This window comes from Telopea speciosissima, chromosome 4 (genome assembly GCF_018873765.1).
Source record: "Telopea speciosissima isolate NSW1024214 ecotype Mountain lineage chromosome 4, Tspe_v1, whole genome shotgun sequence".
Lineage (NCBI taxonomy): Eukaryota > Viridiplantae > Streptophyta > Magnoliopsida > Proteales > Proteaceae > Telopea > Telopea speciosissima.
Window position 1 is genome coordinate 2,717,329 of NC_057919.1, and position 18,437 is coordinate 2,735,765.

Here is an 18,437-nt window from a genome sequence, read left to right on the forward strand (position 1 = left end):
ACGCTTCCGCAACCGTCTTCCTCGACAACTCTCACTCTAGGCAGCTTTCACTTTGACAGTAGGTAGCCCTTTCCGTGATTTGAACCCATGACGTGGTGCCTGATTTTGATACTAAATGTTAGGTATTTGATCAACACGCCAAAAGCTCCAAAGCTGATGGAACGTGTTAAATCAAGTCCTTTAACCTATCCCATACTAGGTTGGCCCAATCTAGTGCCCATACACTAGAGTGAGCCCCATTAGGCATATAATAGTTGGTCAACTGCCCATCTGTACTGAATTTTGTAGGAGTGCAAAAGTGTGCTGCACAAGGATAGTGTGCAGAATCTTTTCCCTATATATTATTCTCTAACTTCCATTATTGTAACTTTTCATTTCATTTCTTTGTAATTGATCTCATCACTAGGATTAGTGTAGGTAAAGGCTTGAGATTGAGGTTTATTTTTCTTTTTAAATACATAAGGATTATGTTTATTCGAGTTAGATGAAAATGAAATTAAATTTTGCACCATTGTGTATTTTAAAGTGGTGAGAGTCGTTTAAGGTGGTATGGTCATATTCTTCGGAGGCCTAGGGATGCCCCAATAAGAAGGAGTGATCTGATCACGATTGACGGAGCCAAAATAGCTAGGGTCAAGCCTAAAATGACCATAGGAGAAGTGGTGAGGAAGAACATGCATAGCCTAGGACTTGTACCAAGTATGACTTCGGATAGGGCCTATTGGAAGACAAGGATCCATGTAATGGACCCCATTTAGCTGATTTCCTCCTGTCGTGCTGGGTTGGGCTTCTTCCCTTTTATTATCTTATTATCTTTTTTCTTTTTTATTGTATCTTTCATTTATCATTTGCCATTTTTCATTTCTTTTCTCTTTCCCCATTCTTTTTGTTAGAATTCAGTTTCCCTTTGTTGTGTTTGGATCCATGTAGTCGACCCCATTAAGTTGGGAAAAGGCTGAGTTTGTTGTTTTGTGTTTTGAAGTCTTGAAGAACTTCATCCATTTTGAGCCTTGGAGAGCTTAGACAAGCTTAGAAGAGCCTGTATCATATTGATTGAGCACATCCCAACCTCTTTCATTCTTTGAAGAATACAACATTTGGTCACACGTTTCCGGATTGTATCACTGTTTTAAATTTTGGTGCACAAAATCCCGCAGCTAAAAAGAATAGATAATAGATACCATCATTTTTTTTTGTAACAAAGGTATTCAAAAAAGAATTGATCATTGATTCACAACCATTCCCAATCTCACAAAGATTATTAGCTCTTGAAAAACAAAAAATCTCAAGGTGCCAATCACCACTTAGGTGAACTAGCAAACATTTTCTTTTTGTTTCGAGAAAGCTATCGGACGACTGATTTCTTGGCTAATTCTGCTTGTATCTTTTTGACTTCCTCTACCTTCTTAGCAGATAAGGACATTCCTCAAGATCTATGTTGTATTATCCGGGAGGACATAGCTGGACTTCCAATTTTTCGTATATAATTTTTGTTTTTAGTTTTTTTTTGCGGGAAATGGGAGAGGTGATTGAGTTTCAAGTTGAGAGTGATTATTTCTCCATGGATTGGGGTCAGACGGGTTATGTCCTGCCCCCTTTGTTTTTATTGGTTTTATATCTTAATAACATTTAGAGGCTTCCCTGAGTCCCAAATAATAGCGGGCTTAAAAAAAAACCACCTATGACACCTTCCCATGGGGAAAACTTGGATTCAAGAAGAAAGATGCCATCAAAGTGTGTTCTAACTACTAAGGATAGCTCTCCATACCACACTTAAATGATGTAAAATGCATCAAAGAGGAGATTTGATCAATTTCAAATTTTGGATATCAATGAGTAAACTTCCATTTGATTATTATTATTTTTTTCTCAATCCTAAAGATGTTCATTCTATTATTATTATTTGTAATTTGATCAATTTCTTCTCCTAGGATGTTCATTCTAGGGGATTAGAAATCCCACTTTTATAGTCAAATTTCAGTCTAAAACAAGCATGGAAAAGGGCTAAAATGTGAGTTCAAAGTTTAAAAAATTACAATATTTCCATTGATGAAAATAATGTTTGTTTTTTTTTCTTTCACGACATTGAAGATGGTATGGAAGGGTCACCCATGTTTCCTGAAAAGTGCATTCCAAGGGCTACGAGCTTCCATTTTTCTAGTCGAATTTCAATCTCAAACAAGCTTATATAGGAAGAAAGTTTTCCTTCATCATGTGGTGAAATTCACCACACCATCCTATAAGATTCAATCTCCATTTTTCTTTTTTTAATTTTTCAAAATAAGAAGAGAAAGATCTCTCTATGGCCTGTACTTTTTTGCCACATGTCAACATAATAGATGTGAAAATCTTCACATCATCACCAACTTAAATCACCTACCCGTAATGTGTATGCTTCACATGCAGTTAGGTGATGACACATGTCTTTTTTTTTTATCGTTTTCATAAATATCCTTCTATGCCCTCTAAATGGGATCAATTAGGACACATGTCATCACCTAACCACATATATGCGAGGTGATCCGGAGTCGCTTTCAAAGCTGGCATGTTGCATATTCATGGGAATTCAATGCTTGTTGGAAGATTGCAATGCGAGTTCGTTACTTTTTCTCTTTGGGACATGGTGTCTCTTGGTGGCATCTTTGTCTTGTAATATATATATATATATATATATATATATATATATATAAAAAAAAAAAAAAAAAAAAAAAAAAAAGAGGCAAAACCCTAGAGATGAAGAACCCTAGTGATCCGTGAAAATCCTACTTAAAGCCTCTGTTACAAGCGCTTGTGATACTTGCAATTGATAAGCTTGTATTTGTATGACCTAGACTCAGTACTCAAGAACGTCTTTGCTGACTCCAATAGTTCGTTCCATTTGCAGGATTAATGGTGCTAGGCTGCAACCATGGCAGCTAATCTTTTAATTACCTCTACCAGTGTAGCACTCCACAAGCACATATAGGGCATCCTCATGAGTCATGACAACAATCCTAGTGGTGCGCACTACATGTATAGATTCATATATATATATATAAAGATAAGCTAATTAATGTCCACACAGTACAATCAACATTTGCACCACCAGCATTCAGCATAGCAACACAAACGCAGACACCTTTTTTTTTCTTTCTGGGTTTATTCTATGCTTAATGGGGATGTAGAGACTACTATCTATCCTTCTGATTTTCCAGATGAGATTTGTCTTGGGTCGCCTTGTTGGTTTAGCTTTGCGTCTAGCTAGGCCCCCTCCAACTCTTTGGATCACCTAGACACTGTGACAACTATGGTTCAGAGGCATCACTTATGGTGGTGATGATGAAAGCCTGAAAAGTGTTGCAACATAGGAGAGTGTTTAGTTTTTGGGAATGTATAGCCGACGTTGGTAGGAAACACCCAATGAATGCACCCAGAAAGAAATCATTTAGATCAGAGAGATCATTTCACGGGAAGAGAGAAGAGAGATAGACAAAAGGGAGTGTTAGCGTAGGATACACTCCCAGACAAAGAACAAAGATCATTTTCTTTTTTATTTTCTTGTTATTTATTGATGGGCTATTCCATTGACCTGATCCTAAGGTGTCAATAGATTTGTAAACTTACTTTTTGTTTTACCTTTCAAGTTATCTCTAGTATAACACTCTATTTATCCAACGAGGGTATATACTATCATTTCACATGTATTCTAAGTCACTTTCAATTTTTTAAAATATCTTTTATACCCCTTAGACATGCAGTATACTTGCTTATGTTCATGAATTCATCTAATTAGTGGGTGAAGAAGTATTAGCAAAAGTATCTCTACATCTACACACTTGAGGTTACACTTCATGAGTTAAAATGCAAGCCCAATGAATTTCCCGTCTTTGTTCTCTCCACTCTTGTTCTTCTATCTTTTTTTATATGAATTGCTTATATATATATATATATATATATTAGTTCTTTCCCCCTACATTGTTCGATTACCTTCTTAAAGCTATAATTAAGCTTTCTGTTTTATATTTATATTGAAGTTGGAAGGCTCTAATTATAAAATGTGAACAATGTCTAGGAGGATATCATGGTAGCTAGGAGTACATACTAAATATTTTTATTGATTAGTAGCCTAGTTAAGTATCCATTCAAGTGATTTCCTTGTTTGGAAGGAAATGCATCTATATATACTAGACTAGCTGATACAACCATTGCAAAGAAAGACTTTTTAAGTCCTATTACAATGAAGAGCAACAAGTATTATATTTCCTCCTCCTTGGTATACTATCCTTAAAGTTATGGATCTTTTGCTTTGGATAGTGAAGTGAATGTATCGATCTTTGGAACAAATGGCTAACTATGGGGAACATTAATCAAATAGTTATCTATGATTAAAGTGTATCTTTGCAACAAATGGTTAACTATGGGGAACATTAATCAAATAGTTATCTATAATTAAAGTGTATCTTTGGAACAAATGGTTAACTATGGGGAACATTAATCAAATAGTTTTCTATGATTAAAGGCTCCTTGTCTTCTGTAAGCCATTGATCAGATGCCCACTTAATATTTTCTATCATAAAATATATATTTTTTTCTTTTGAGGAATAGCATTTCCTTTATGGTTACACACCGAATTCCCCCTAACTCCCTTAATGTTTTCCTGGCATAAAATTTAGGATTAATGCATGCATTCAAACAAAGCTGCTATATATATATATATATATGTTATTCTTCATGAAGAACAAGAAAAAGTAATGGAAACCCATCATTCATGAAGGACTCTTCATCAGAAAAAAAAATGCAGGAAGAATTTTACTATCAAAAGCATGTAAAGAAGTAAAAGATGATCATGAATGAAGGTTTCATTTCTCTCTCAATCAAGGAGCATTATCTAGCTGGTGAAGCTCTAAAGAGAGAAGAGAACATGTCATGGGTCAGATATTATGTAAATTAGGGTAAAATTCAGTGTCTTTCTGTATATTACAAATGAACTAAATCTGAAATGAATAAGAGATTTTCCCTATTTCAATTTATGCTTTATGGTGAACAATATATAGTCTCTCTCCACATATACATCTAAAAAAATCCCTTCCCCCTTTCACGTAGAGTTGCAGGTGCATTAAAAAAGAGCAGCTAGAGAGCATCATTTCCCATTATATCACTCTCTAAGAAAGAGTCTCCATGGAAGAAAGTCTGTTTTAAGAAATTGAAATTGATTGGACCTACAATACCATCAGCTGCTTGCTTGTGTACATTAATTTGGAGAAACTACTTTCATGTTAAATGGACAAAATAAATAAATTTCTGAAGAAAGAAAGGGAGAAACCATTTATCCAGTTTTTTGTTCAACTTTTGCATTCTTCAATCAAAGTTAATAACTTAATATTATTATTTTTTTTTATTCTTGATTTTGCCATGCATGGATGGGTACAGCCCCAATAAGTAGTAATCAGTAAGAACAAGTCCCTTATTATTATTATTTTTTTTTTAATTTTTTGACGCGGTAAGGTTGAGTCCAGAATGTGAGGATTTCCACATGAACAGACCTATACCCCATGGACATGTAAGGAGGAGGAGTTGTGATCACAACTTGTAAGAATTGAAGAAAAAACAGGAAAAAGGAAAATAAGGAAGTAGTGATAACAACATTTGCCCAGCCAAACACGGAACCCATATGTCCAATGTCAAACCGGCAAAGAAACGCGTAAACTGGAAAAAAGGGGCTTCAAAGTTCAAAACCAACGAGAAAGCCAGATCAAATCCAACCCATTTTAAAGACAAAACTATATAATAAAGGGAAAGAAAGAAAAGACTACAAATCAAACAGAGAAGAAAAAACTATGAACGCATTCAGTACGCAGTTGACATTATAGACGTACAGACATCTAAGTCTTTCTTCACCCACTACATATGAACATGATTAACTCCAACTCTTAAATAATTAATATGGTTAAACAATAGATCGAGAAGATTTAATTGCAAGAAATTAAGGAGAACTTGAATAAGAGCAGATCATATAACTGATAAAATCTGAATTGCAATTTTAACAAACAAACATCCTCTTTGCTACTTTTATCATCTCTCTCACTGTCTTTGATCATCTGTGATCAATGGATGTGCAATAACAATGTAGATTGTTGTAGAATATAATAATAATAATACTGTAAAGATCAACAAGAGTGATGAAAGGTTAGTCAGATCAGAAAGAACCCAGAAAGGAAAGAAGAAAGGTTTAGGGGGAAGAAGTAAGTGCCGCCAAGCTCCTAAGTTCAAGATCTTGGGGGTGGGAAGAATTGCGTACCGGCCATGAAAGCGCTGAGGGGTGTTGGTGGGTATAGAGAAGAAGGATCAAGCATTGCTGCTGCTGCTGCTGCTGCTGCGCTTGTGCTTGTTGTCATAGCAACTGTAGCAGTAGTGGTAGCTGCCGTAATGAGATTATGAGGACCTCCTCCTCCTCCACCACCTGCGGAGGAGCTTTCTCCAGGACCGTAATGATGGACTTCAGGGCCTTGATCATAGAGGATACCCTTGAAGACATGCCCTCCAATGTTCACAGCTGTCTGATATGCATACTGGTCGTCTGCTTCATCAATAGAGCTCACTCTCACGCAACGAAACACTGCCGGAGAATTCACTTCTGCCGGAAAGTTACCCACTTCCAACCCTGACCAACTCCAAACAACATACTATGAAAATTAGGTTCCCATTAAACCACAGCATCAAACCCGAGAAGAGATCGAACACTCAAGATTTATTAATATATTTATATAATGCGAGAGACTCTTAAAAAACCTGAAATCTCTGTATCAACCAAGTCACCTACTACGATATCGTGTTTGTTTGGAGTGGATAGCAGTGAATGGGCTTTCTCTCTATCTCGATATCTGTCTCAACTCCTCCTTTTATTTTTTTTTCTTATAATATGTATATATATAGTATAGAAGAAGTTCACATCTGTGTGTGTATTATATGATGTGAAGGGCAACTGTACCTGACGAAGAGGTGGGGGAAAAACAAGTGGAGGCGAGGGAGGGAGCATTGGTATTCTCTCTCTGCCTTTTGGGATTCTCACCTCGGAGGAGCTCCTGTTGTTGTTGTTGGTGATGGGGGTGGTGGTGGTGGTGTTGCTGAATAGCGGTGAGCTGTTGCTGGCGCTCACGCCTTCTAGAAGCAGGGACCCAAGTGCTCTTAACGTGGGTCGGGCACTGAAACCCTCGGCTCTTACAGCAAGTCCTGCACCTCATATGGATGCAATCTTTCTTGGCCTGGTTCCCACAGTCTTGACAGCTCGTTCCTCCTCCAGCTCCTTGCCTCATCGTTGTACTTATCACACTGCTCACAATTGTTTCTGATGTTGTTGCTCTCCCTCTGCAACTCAACTCATCGGACAATGATGCCGAGCAGATGTTTTCTTGCAGCGGTTGTTGTTGTTGTTGATGATGAAGATGATGAAGTTGCCATAGCTCGAAACCCTTATTGCTATTAAATGAGATCTGATCTCCTCCGTTCCTGAATAGGAATAGGCTGCTACTGCTGCTGCTGCTCCTGCTCCTCGGAGGAATATGACTGGGTGGTTGCTGTTGCTGGTGGGTTCCACTTCCACTGCCACCTCCCCCACCTAGTGAAAACCAACCAGCCATTTCTTCCACCCTGAAGCTGTGGCAAACTTCAATTGGAACAACTGAAAATCCATAGCAGAAGCTCAGCTGAGAAACGCCGCTTTGAAGTAATTGCTCCTTTATTACTTTGAGCTCAAGATGGCCACCAAAGATCAGAGATACTACTACTACTACTACTACTACTACTAATGCTAATACCTCCTCTTCCTCCTCCACCGTACATAATACCGTATGCGTGTGTATGACCTTTTTGGGTATGTGGGTTTGAATTGTACTAGAGTACGTACTGCGTTTCGTTCATTTATTTTTAATGTCTAGGCTTTTTTTTTTCCCCTTCCTTTTACCTTGATTTCGTGGTTTTTTCTCTCTCAACTTTCTCTTTCTCTGAGTGTTTCTAAGAGTTGTTGGGCTCTGCAGCTTTTCCGGAAACGCATCTCATTTTATGGGAAGCGTTGATCATTGGTCAATTCCTTTTCTGCGTTGAAAACATTAAATACACAGAATTTTTTTACAACCCTGCAACGCCGCCATGGCAACAGCGCCCCTTTTCCTTCTGCAACCTCAATTAAGAGTTAAGACAGGCAACAGAACCAGAACCCATCTCATCCCTCTCTCACTCTCTCCCCGTTCATCTTTACCGCTCTTTATTACTATTCAGATAGAGAGGGAGCTGAGATGATCATCGCAACTGTCGCAAGTCCATCTCACGGCTTCTCCATTTCCACGAGTCAAAGCAACAGCCTTTGCTTATTCTTGTCCGTCTTCCACCGGAAAACCCGCTACTTTTTCGTGACCCTTCCTCTTTTAATGAACATTGTTTATGTATTATGTAAATTAATTTAATTTAATTTAATTTCTTACTGATTAATTACTACAATTTATGACAAGGGAAACATCTTATTCTCCTCGGTTTCTGTTAAAAAATTGTGTCACGAGGTGGTCTTTGCGCGTGGCTCAGTCTGCGCCGCTTAGAACGTTACGAGAAATGCGGTGTAGAGGATTTGGATCCTTGTTTGGTTCGATTCTAGTTAAAGGGTTCGGTTCTTGATGTAATAGGTCTAAACTGAAACGAAACTAAATACTATTTAGATTCCAAAATTTCAAACCAAAACTGATTAGCATTAGGTTTTAGTAATCTAGTTTGATTTTGTTTCTGGCTTGACTTCTGTTTGGTTATCCAATTTGAACTTGATTTGAATCCAATTTCATAAATTCTATAGAATAACATTAAGGAAGATGTAATTTACAAAACCATTGGGATGCCTTAAAAGTTGAAATTACAATCAACATATTCAATGCTATATAAATACACCAAAAATCTAAATCTATGGGGATGAAAAAGATATATCTAAATGTTTATAAAATATAAACTTCAAAACATTCTAAACAATTAAAAAAAATTCTTTTTTGTAAAAACTCATTAGATTTTAAAGTTCACAAATACCACAACTATCTCAATTCTTAACTTGTGACTGAGAAAGGAAGGAAGAGCAGAAGAGATGGAAGTAATGGAACAATGGAAGAGGGTCACTCTCGTAATTGAAGAGTTTGCACTGTTTTAGGATGTAATGATTTTGGCTTGGTTTGACCAAGGTTCAGTTTCTTTTTGGTTTATCAGTTTTTGTTTATTCTATCTCTATTCGGTTTAGGGTTTTATTCAGCTTAACGATTTTAATCTGTTTAGGACCAATGGTTTTTCAATACACAATCGAAATCGAACCGAAATCACATTTAAAACCAAAAAATGAATCGATTTAAATGGTCAGTTTCAGTTCGCTTTTGACATTATTTATTTTTATGGAAACATAACAGATAAATTAAGGAAGGGAAAAAGACCGCTAACCGGTACTGTTTCAGTTTAGAATGTTTTGAAGGCTAATATGTTTCTCTTCGTGTGGTAGTGCACCCCTCTAGCTCTTGGATCCTTGAAACAGTTTATAGTTTCTTTCTATCCTATAAATAAAGTTTAATTTTTTGTTATAGAAAATACATGTTTGGAAGATTCAAGAAAAAAAGTTGCAGGTAGGATTTGATCTCTAAGACCTAGCCACAACAATCCAAAGTACCTATGTTGGGGCAATCGAAACTTTCAAGGAAGTTAATTATTTTCAAGATACTAGTATTAAAAAAGGGAAAATATTTTCACGCAGCAAAAGTTCCTACGCCTTCTCATGTGGTTTTATTATTTTTTTTTTAATTTTTTTTTTCTTTTATGATTTTTTTTCTCATCCATAAATCATGGATGTTTCATGTGGATGATATATTTCCTAAGCCACTATTGGTGTGGCATACGAGATTCTTCAGAAATGTCTAGCTTTGGATTAACCAATCCTGAAGAGATGAAAAAGAATGCTTACCCAACCTATGTTTAGAATCTCATGCTTACCTACCTAAAATGAAAAGGGAAAAATTTATGTTTTCCTAAGGTTACATTTGGTTGCAAAAGGAATTAAAGGAAAGGGAAGTGAAAATTTTCAAACGTAATAAAGAAACTTTTATAATGATTATCTCCTGTGATTGTATAAATTAATTAATTTATTTACCATTTTTAGTAATGATACATTTCACATGTAAAATTTACTTTACTTTTTAAATCAAAGGAAATTGGATACAAAGTAAAGTAAAATTCAATAATCAAATATGAAATAATTTGGAATTAGTGATATAATCACATGGTGTAATGATTATAAAAATTTCTTTTTAAGTTCACAAATTTTTATTGTAATTTTGATCTGATTAATGAATTAAACACAACCCCTTTACCAGAAAAAAAAAATTAAAAATTAGACACAACCCATATAACTTGAGATCTTTCTGCATAGAGAAATGTATAGTGAAAACATTACATTTGTCTATGAAAACCCAATTATGGTGTCATTCTAGTTTGTCACTAAGTCACAATTCCTTCCTTCGCATAGAAGAAATTCGGAATTCCCAAATCCAATTATCTTTTCTCATTATTAATTGTTTAGAATAATATTTGTCACGAGGGGGCCCAGGCGACGCACGTAATTCATTGGTTTACATTCTCATAACTTTTTTTTATTTATAATAATAATGCCTTTCTCATTACGACGTGAGGACCATGACTGCCAATTGATATTTTAAAAACGAAAGGAAGAAATGCGGAATTTGGGCCGTGAAAGAGAAAGAAGATGACACTTGACATGACAGTAAAAGGAAGGGCTGGTGCAGGATAAAAGACCTTCTTATTTGTTGCTTAAGGGCCCGTTTGTTTGGGGGTGGGGTTGGTGGGGGTGGATTATGGGATATGGAAAGTGTGGAATACTTTGATAAATCTCATATGGACGCAATCAAATGGTACTTGGTAGAATGAAATTTTTTTGAAAACTAAATGAGAACTCGTTGACAAAAAGTTAGAATCATGAAAGTGTTGCCACCATACTAATGAACACGTCTCAATTGATTTTAGTCATGATTTGGCAGTTTTCAATCATATGGAAGGTGATGAGGTCTTTATGAATTAGTCATATGTCAAATTTTGTATATATAATTTTCATTTGATAGTTTTACAATTATATGAATATGTAAGGTCACTCGTGGATTAATCAAATGTAAAGTTGGATGTAAAAAATTCAATCATTTGGCAATTTTACAACCATATGAGTAAAGTCACTAAAGGCTAACCACATGTCAAATTCGGTGCAAAAACTCAACCATATGGGATTGCAGGTGGATGGAATTGCTGGGGATAGGACTGCAAGTGGATGGAGTTGCAGGAAACGGGGCTACATGCAGATGGAATTGCTGGGTTGGTAGAAGAGATGGGGTAGAACAGGGGATGCAGTTATAGGGATGGACTTACAGTGGTGGAGTTGCAAGGTTTGCAAGAGAGATGGGGCAAACTAGAGGGATGAGATTAAAAGGGTAGAGTTACAGGGTTTGTAGGAGAGACAAGGGAAGCAGGGGTTGTGGGAAGATGGAGTTGCAGGGGTTACATGAGAGACGTGGTGGATGAGGCTGTGGGTGAATATAGTTACAGTGGTGGAGTTGCAGGGGTTGTAAGAGAGACGAGGCAGAGGTTGTAGAAGAAATATGCTAGATAGGGTTGTGGGTGGATGTAGTTGCATGGATGGTAGGAGAAACAACACAGATGGGGTTGTAGGCTACAAGAAGGGTAGGAGCTACAGTAGGGATGGGCAGACATGGTTGTGGGTGACATCGAGGGGAGGGGGGTTGACAGTGGCCGGCAGGGGCCATAGGGCACAATAGTCCTCTATTTCTCCCACCAGGTCGGACGTGCTTGTGGGTGACATCTAGGGGAGGAGGGTCGACAGTGGCTGGGGTCACAGGGCACGACCAACCTCTATTTCTCCCACCCTGTCTGAATGGCATCTTTTGTAAATTCCTCTCCCATTTGAAGACTCGAAAGGGAAAACTCTCCTTCGCCCGAATTGGGCGTCGGAGGGAAACCTCTTCCTATAATTAGTGTCATTCTTAAAACTATTTGATAAAAATGAAGGCATTGGTCTTATCATAACTTAGTACGGCAAGAGCTTATTGACTGGTCACCTACACCAGCGCGGGAGCCAATGAGCGTGTGAGATATTTGATTTCATGTAAGGTGGGGTAGTAATTTTACCCGCTCTTGTGTCAAGGCCCAGGTGCCACGCAACTAAGTAGTGTGTTTTATTCCAAACTTATTATTATTATAAGGATCGAGTTTTTCTCCACCCAACTTATATTATATTTGTCCTTTTCCAAATAAAAACCAATAAAAAATACCATGAAGAATGAAAAGAAAAAATAGGGAAAATGCTCTTTGCACTAGGGAGCAAGATACGCCTAGACACGCAGGGATGATTAAAATGATTGGTCCACTCCCTTGAATGATCGAAATGACCTATCCATCCTGCTCCATGTGTTTGGATACAGCCTACACCCTTGTGTGCTCTTAGACGGAGAACATCATCCCAAAAAAGATATTACTTCTTTCCCTTTTTTTTTGGCTTGTCACCCTACCATGCAAGGCTCAATCCCAACCCTCATCCATCCTACATTCTCTATTAAACAAACGGGACCTAATGAATAGATTAGGGATGGAATCTACTTGTCCATCAAACTGTAAGGGCCAAATGAATTAATTTTCTGAGTGCTAGAATTTAGCTGGGATGTGTATTTGATCAATTTTATATGCAGCATTAAGGGTGTCAAACGGTGCGGCTTTGGTTATACGGTGTGATTTCGATTCGGTGCACATTTTGCAAGGTAAAAATCAAAATCGCATAGGATAAGAATCACCTAAAACCAGAATCGTTTTATGTGCGGTGCAATTTTAACGGTTTCTATTCGATTTTTGTTATACGGTTAACAACCAGTTTACATGCGATTTTTAATATCCGTTCACATAAAGTTGTAACTTTATAACCTTCAAATTTGTTATCCATTTTCTTGTTAATTGGGAGAAATTATTTTGTTTCATTAATAAATGATTAACACACAACCTTTTATCTTTCTACCCTTTATTTCAATTAACCCATTTCTTAAACAAATCAGAATATAATTAATATAGAACCCGATCACAAACTAAGATGAATAAGCACTTGAGTCTATCTGACCAGTAAGAAAGCAAAGGGGGGGGGGGGTGGCCAAAGACCATGAGATAGCAGCAATAAGATGAATAAGCACAGGTAGCCCATGGCTCAACAGTAGTCACTTGTTGTCTCATCCATTGTTGGTGGGTGAAGCTAAAGCTCTATGGCTAGAGTGGTGACTAATCAAAGTAAACGTTCAAATATGATAACTAAATTAAAAAAGAAGATAATAATAAGCCAAATCAATGGCTAGAATGATACAAACAGCAAACACTATCATCTAAATTCCATGAATTAATGATCAAAACCAAAAACATAACAAGCTAAAACAATAAACTATTGAAACACATCAATGATTACAGTAGGATATAGATTTTCCCTTTTAGAAATAAATTTTATTTATGGAACTCCACCGCCACTTTGCAACTCTAAAGCTGTAAACCACCGTGAGAGATGAGACAGAGAGAAGACGAAGGGAGAAGTGAGCAAATGAGGGCTGATGAGGAACTAGCCGATTGGAAAAAAAATTGATTGTGATTTGAAAGGGACTCTACTGCAACTCTACAACTGGAAACCGCCTTGAGAGATGAGATCATGAGAATGAGAGAAAATAAAATCTTCTAATCTAAGATTTCCTATTTTTTAGCCGTGATAACTGCTACGTAACTAATTACTAAAGTAATAAAAACTAGAGGGTAAAAGCCTAAAAGGAAAAGGGGTTAGCCAATAGCCGATTAGGGTAACACGTAAAGGAGAAAGGGAAAGGGATTAGAAAATTATGGGCTTTTGTCATTGGATTTCTATTCGGTTTTGGTTTGATTTAAAATTGACGGTTTTTCGATTTTAAATCGAATCGCAGCAGAAATGAAACATATGAAACCAAATTTACATTGTTTTTTTGCGGTCCGATTCGATATGATCGTAAATGGTCGGTTTCGGTTTCACCGTTGGGTTTCGATTTCGTTTTAACACCCATATAAGACTCATAAGGTAATAGAGAAAGAAATACCTTATGAGAAAGAAAAGAAATGATTTTATCAAAAAAAAAGGCCAAGAGGGTCTGTGTTGCCTGTTGAGGTGATTTGCTGAGAATGAATGATGTGTGCGACTCCCAATAATTCTGTCATTCTCGAGCCCCGTGCAGCCCCGGGTTGACTCTTTCCTCACTCTCTCTGTAGCAGTTGAGACTGTGAGAAGGTAGAGAGAGAACGAGATTGAGAAACACAAGACCCAAGAAAAGACTGTAGTGTGAGGAAGAATTTGAAGAAACAAGTACTTTCGTCTCAGCGTTAATGGACTCGATCTGTGAGTGCGTGAGAGAGGAAATCGACTCAAGGAGGGACTATCGGAATTCGGAAGAGAAGGCAACGGGAGAATGGCGAGGCACAGATATACAGAAACACAGAAAGAGACTTGGGCAAGAGCAGCAGCAGCCGCCACAAATCCCGATGTAACAAACTCATAGTCACAGGCAACGGTGTGTGTGTGCCTCGCGCGCGAGAGAGAGAGAGAGAGAGAGAGAGAGAGAGGATCTTAGTTAAGAATAGTAAATATCGTTCACCTTACCCCACAAAAAAAGAACAAAGTTTCTCTCTAGTGGATCTAAACCGTTGGATTGGAATCTCATGCCGATATCCTACGACATAGTAATACGTATTGAAAGATCCCTATAAATAATCATAAGACATTGGTTCTAATGGTAGGCAGTTTCATGAACACAACTCCTGAGACACTACACGTGTGAGGGGAAGAGATTCTGAATCGAAGTAGTTGAGATGAGGAGGCCAACTACAACTATGGTTGTCCTCTCAAGTTGGACCATTTCAAAGTTCCCGCCTCCTTAACCCTACCGGCGCTCAGTTGTTGTCAACTGCTAATGCAATTTGAGAGAGAGAGAGAGAGCCTCGAATTAAGTCACTTTCAGCATTAATTGGGTGATGTTAACAGGCATGTGCATATAGGATATGCCAAAATATTTGGTTGTTGTGCGCCACACCGCAATCCTCCGTGTAAGCAGTGCGGTTGAAAACATGGTTTTGGTAAGCGGTAAGGCGGTATCGGATCGATACCGAATCAAGATCTATCTCGTATCATTAGACTGTACGAACTAAGGGTACAATGATTAAAAAAAGAAAAAAAAAAATTTTAATAAAATCAGGAGCAAATCCATGCACTACGAGCCGATCTGGATCAGTATTGATCCAAATCTGCCGAGACCGATATCGAATCCGATACCCATTATTAAATCTTGATCGATAGTCAGAATTTTTTTTTATTTTTTAGGGTAGAAATTGATAGTCAACTGTAAAATGCAGAGTCCACCAGCATTTTCAATCAGTCTAAGGCAATAAAACACAGTATTGGCAAACAGGGGTGTCAACTGGTCAGGTTCGATCGATCTTGGTCGGGTTTGAACGATCCTCACCAATTTTATAGACTGCACCGTGTTCGATCATTTAGGTGTTCGGATTTGCACTCTCTATATCAGCACAGAGATAAATGAGAGTATCCACTAGGGCATCTGTCTGAAAGAGATCTTTTATTTCGTGGGGGTAGGATAATAATTTTACATGTTCTTGTGTCTGAACACAAGATCAATGCCCAATGAGACCATGCAATGTTCTTTTTCCTTATTTAAATATTAATATTTTATGTACTAATTATAAGTATATATAAATATTAAACTATTTTTTAAATAAAAATTAATTTTTTAAAAATACCATTTTCACCTCCCCCAAATTTTTTTTGGGTGCTTTTTGCTGTGTAATTGATATTATATGTGCAAATCAAAACCAAATATTTTTCATAACTTCAAAACCGAAATTGAATCGATTTTATTTGATTCTTATTCAATTTCTGTATTCGATTGCATTCAATTTGTATGCGATCTTGATAATTAGATTTGAATGGAAATAACATGCCAAGACAAATAAAGTTGGTAAGGAAATTATAACTTTGTAAACATAAATTCCCATAATGTCAAATATGCTTTCATCTTTTTTTTTACAAAATCAAATAAAGAAACTCATGGAAGGTAATTTTTTTTGGGGGGGTGGGGGGTGGGTGGGGTGGGTAAGATAGAAGGTAATTTCATACAACACAACAAAAACACATGATTGTAAAATTTAATGCGAATTAGAGGGTTATTTTTTATTCATTTAGTTCAAATAAATGCTTTTCATATCTAAAACCAAAATGGCTTGGTCAGGCGTATTCTCTACATGAACTAATCAATTGGTCTTTATCCAAACCCCACATCCCCCCTCAAAAAAAAAAAATAATAATAATAATATAATATAATGATTTTATCAGTTTAAACAGGTGCAAATGTTCATTGATAAGTCCATCTTTGACAAAGTGGCATTTGAAATCAGTAAAAATATGAGTTTAATTTGTTTTGAAGATTTAAAATTTTAGTAGAAGAAAATTAAAAAAACTTGATATTGGTAAAATGTTAGATTGATTGGCCAAATTTACATATTTATGTTTCAAATTTAAAAAACAAAAAATAAGTCCATTTCTTTAATGTTTTTTTGATAAAGATTGACTCAACACTCACAATATGAGTTGCATCTGGACTCTGGATAGAATTGAAGTGAGATCTTGCTGGATTTTCTCTGACCTTAGAAGGTACGTTGGAGTTGTCATGTTCTAGCTCTGATTATTTAATTCCCTTAATCGAGACTTTCTAACATTTTTATAAAGTATGTACGTTATGGGGAAATGTTTTTTACACCGGGGCACAGGATGCAGCCAAACATATGAGAATGGGCAAAATGACTGTCCCACCCTCCTGAATGGCTGAAATGCTCGCTCACCCCGTGCACTACCAGGAATATCACCCCATATTTTATATATTTTCTAACATTTCTATACATACATGTTGTATGTCACCCCTCCCACCAATCTCGACATCAACACTGCACACTGAAAGTGATGCACCGTCCAAAATAGTAAAGTGTCAAAATCCCACCTTAACCCTAACCCATATATATCTAATCTTATTCCAACCATTAGTACACATCATTTGAAATTATTGCGTACTTGCCTCATAAAAAGAAACCGCTTAAGGGAGAAGGAAGAAAATAGTTACAAGGATTCAAAAGAAGAAGAAGAAGAATGAAGAAGCATTGCATTTGTAAGCCATGGAATTAATGCTTACTGGTTCTTGGTGAGTTTTTGTATTTGGTTTGACTTGACGAGGCTGCATGAGTTTGACAGTCCCCACTACGTTAAGCAATCCAAGGGCTTGACTCATCTTCCTACAATATTAAGGGACATTTTTCCTTCACACACGTGTGAAACTTGTAAACATAAATAGTCTATATATATGTTTCTCTCAAGAGCGAATCATGTCTTTATACAAGTATCATCCAAAGTCCTATAAGGCCACTCATATGGAATCTATTGTGAGACCCATAGAAAAAGTGGATTTCATATGAATAGCCCTGGAGGGACTTGGACAATATTTGTACAAGAACACGATCCATTTTACTTACTCTAAAGGGTGCGTTAGCCGATGTATATAATCGGGTCTTTGCTTGTTGCCTCCGTTTGTACTGTGAAACTCATTTCTCTTTGAGTTTACCGAGCTCCGAAAGGAGTTTTTGGGGTACTTGCCAATAAAAATGCCTTAAGATTTAAGAAGGAAGAAAGGTGAAAGGTCACGAGTCACGGGTCACGAACCTATATTCTCTTACAACACACCTATGTACCAAACTAATTTAACGTGTTACGTAATAGGTCATCTTCCCCCTTCCTCATGTCTCAATTTCACAAAAGTGAATAATAAATGCTAAAGATAACTTACAAATCACCGGACACAAACAACCAAACATACCGAGAGAATCTCCCTTTAAATCATGTCCATCTCTCTCTCTCTCTCTCTCTCTCTCTCTCTCTCTAACAGATGATCAAAAGAACAATAGTAAATTAACAATGGGGGAAAGTTTCTCCTCACACACGGTCAAGAGAATATAAGGTAATTGAAGGTTTACATGGAAAGACATTATCCTATGAACAAGAAAGGAAAGTAATATCGTGCAAGTTGATGTTCCAATGTGTTAGAAAAACAACAATATCCAGAATGACGATTTGCAGAAGAAAATGCAAAGAGAAAAAGACACACATGCACAAAACAAGATTTACGTGGTTCACCTTCGAGTAAGAAGACTACATTTACGGCTGAGTGATAGAACGACTTCACTACTTTTTTGAAGCAAAAATTACAAACCTTCAATCTCACGTCTCTCAAAGAGATACAAACAATTTATAGGAAAATCCTAAC

At 36.9% G+C, this 18,437-nt stretch overlaps 1 protein-coding gene across 1 annotated transcript; it reads right to left on the reverse strand.

Moving 5' to 3' along the window:
* Window positions 1-6,193: 6,193 nt before the first annotated feature.
* On the reverse strand, window positions 6,194-7,741 carry LOC122657933 (protein SHI RELATED SEQUENCE 1-like). The gene is made up of 2 exons (XM_043852730.1): window positions 7,049-7,741; window positions 6,194-6,640 (listed from the first exon to the last, which is right to left on the reverse strand). The coding sequence occupies exons 1-2, from the start codon at window positions 7,614-7,616 to the stop codon at window positions 6,246-6,248; spliced, it is 963 nt and encodes a 320-aa protein (XP_043708665.1). The 5' UTR covers window positions 7,617-7,741; the 3' UTR covers window positions 6,194-6,245.
* Window positions 7,742-18,437: the final 10,696 nt, after the last annotated feature.

Bases quoted from the DNA above. Each gene is read 5' to 3' on its own strand.
- LOC122657933 (XM_043852730.1), bottom strand. From the start codon at position 7,616: ATGGCTGGTTGGTTTTCACTAGGTGGGGGAGGTGGCAGTGGAAGTGGA. The intron at 6,641-7,048 runs GTGAGAATCCCA...GGAGTTGGTCAG, and splicing joins ACAACAGGAGCTCCTCCGAG to GGTTGGAAGTGGGTAACTTT.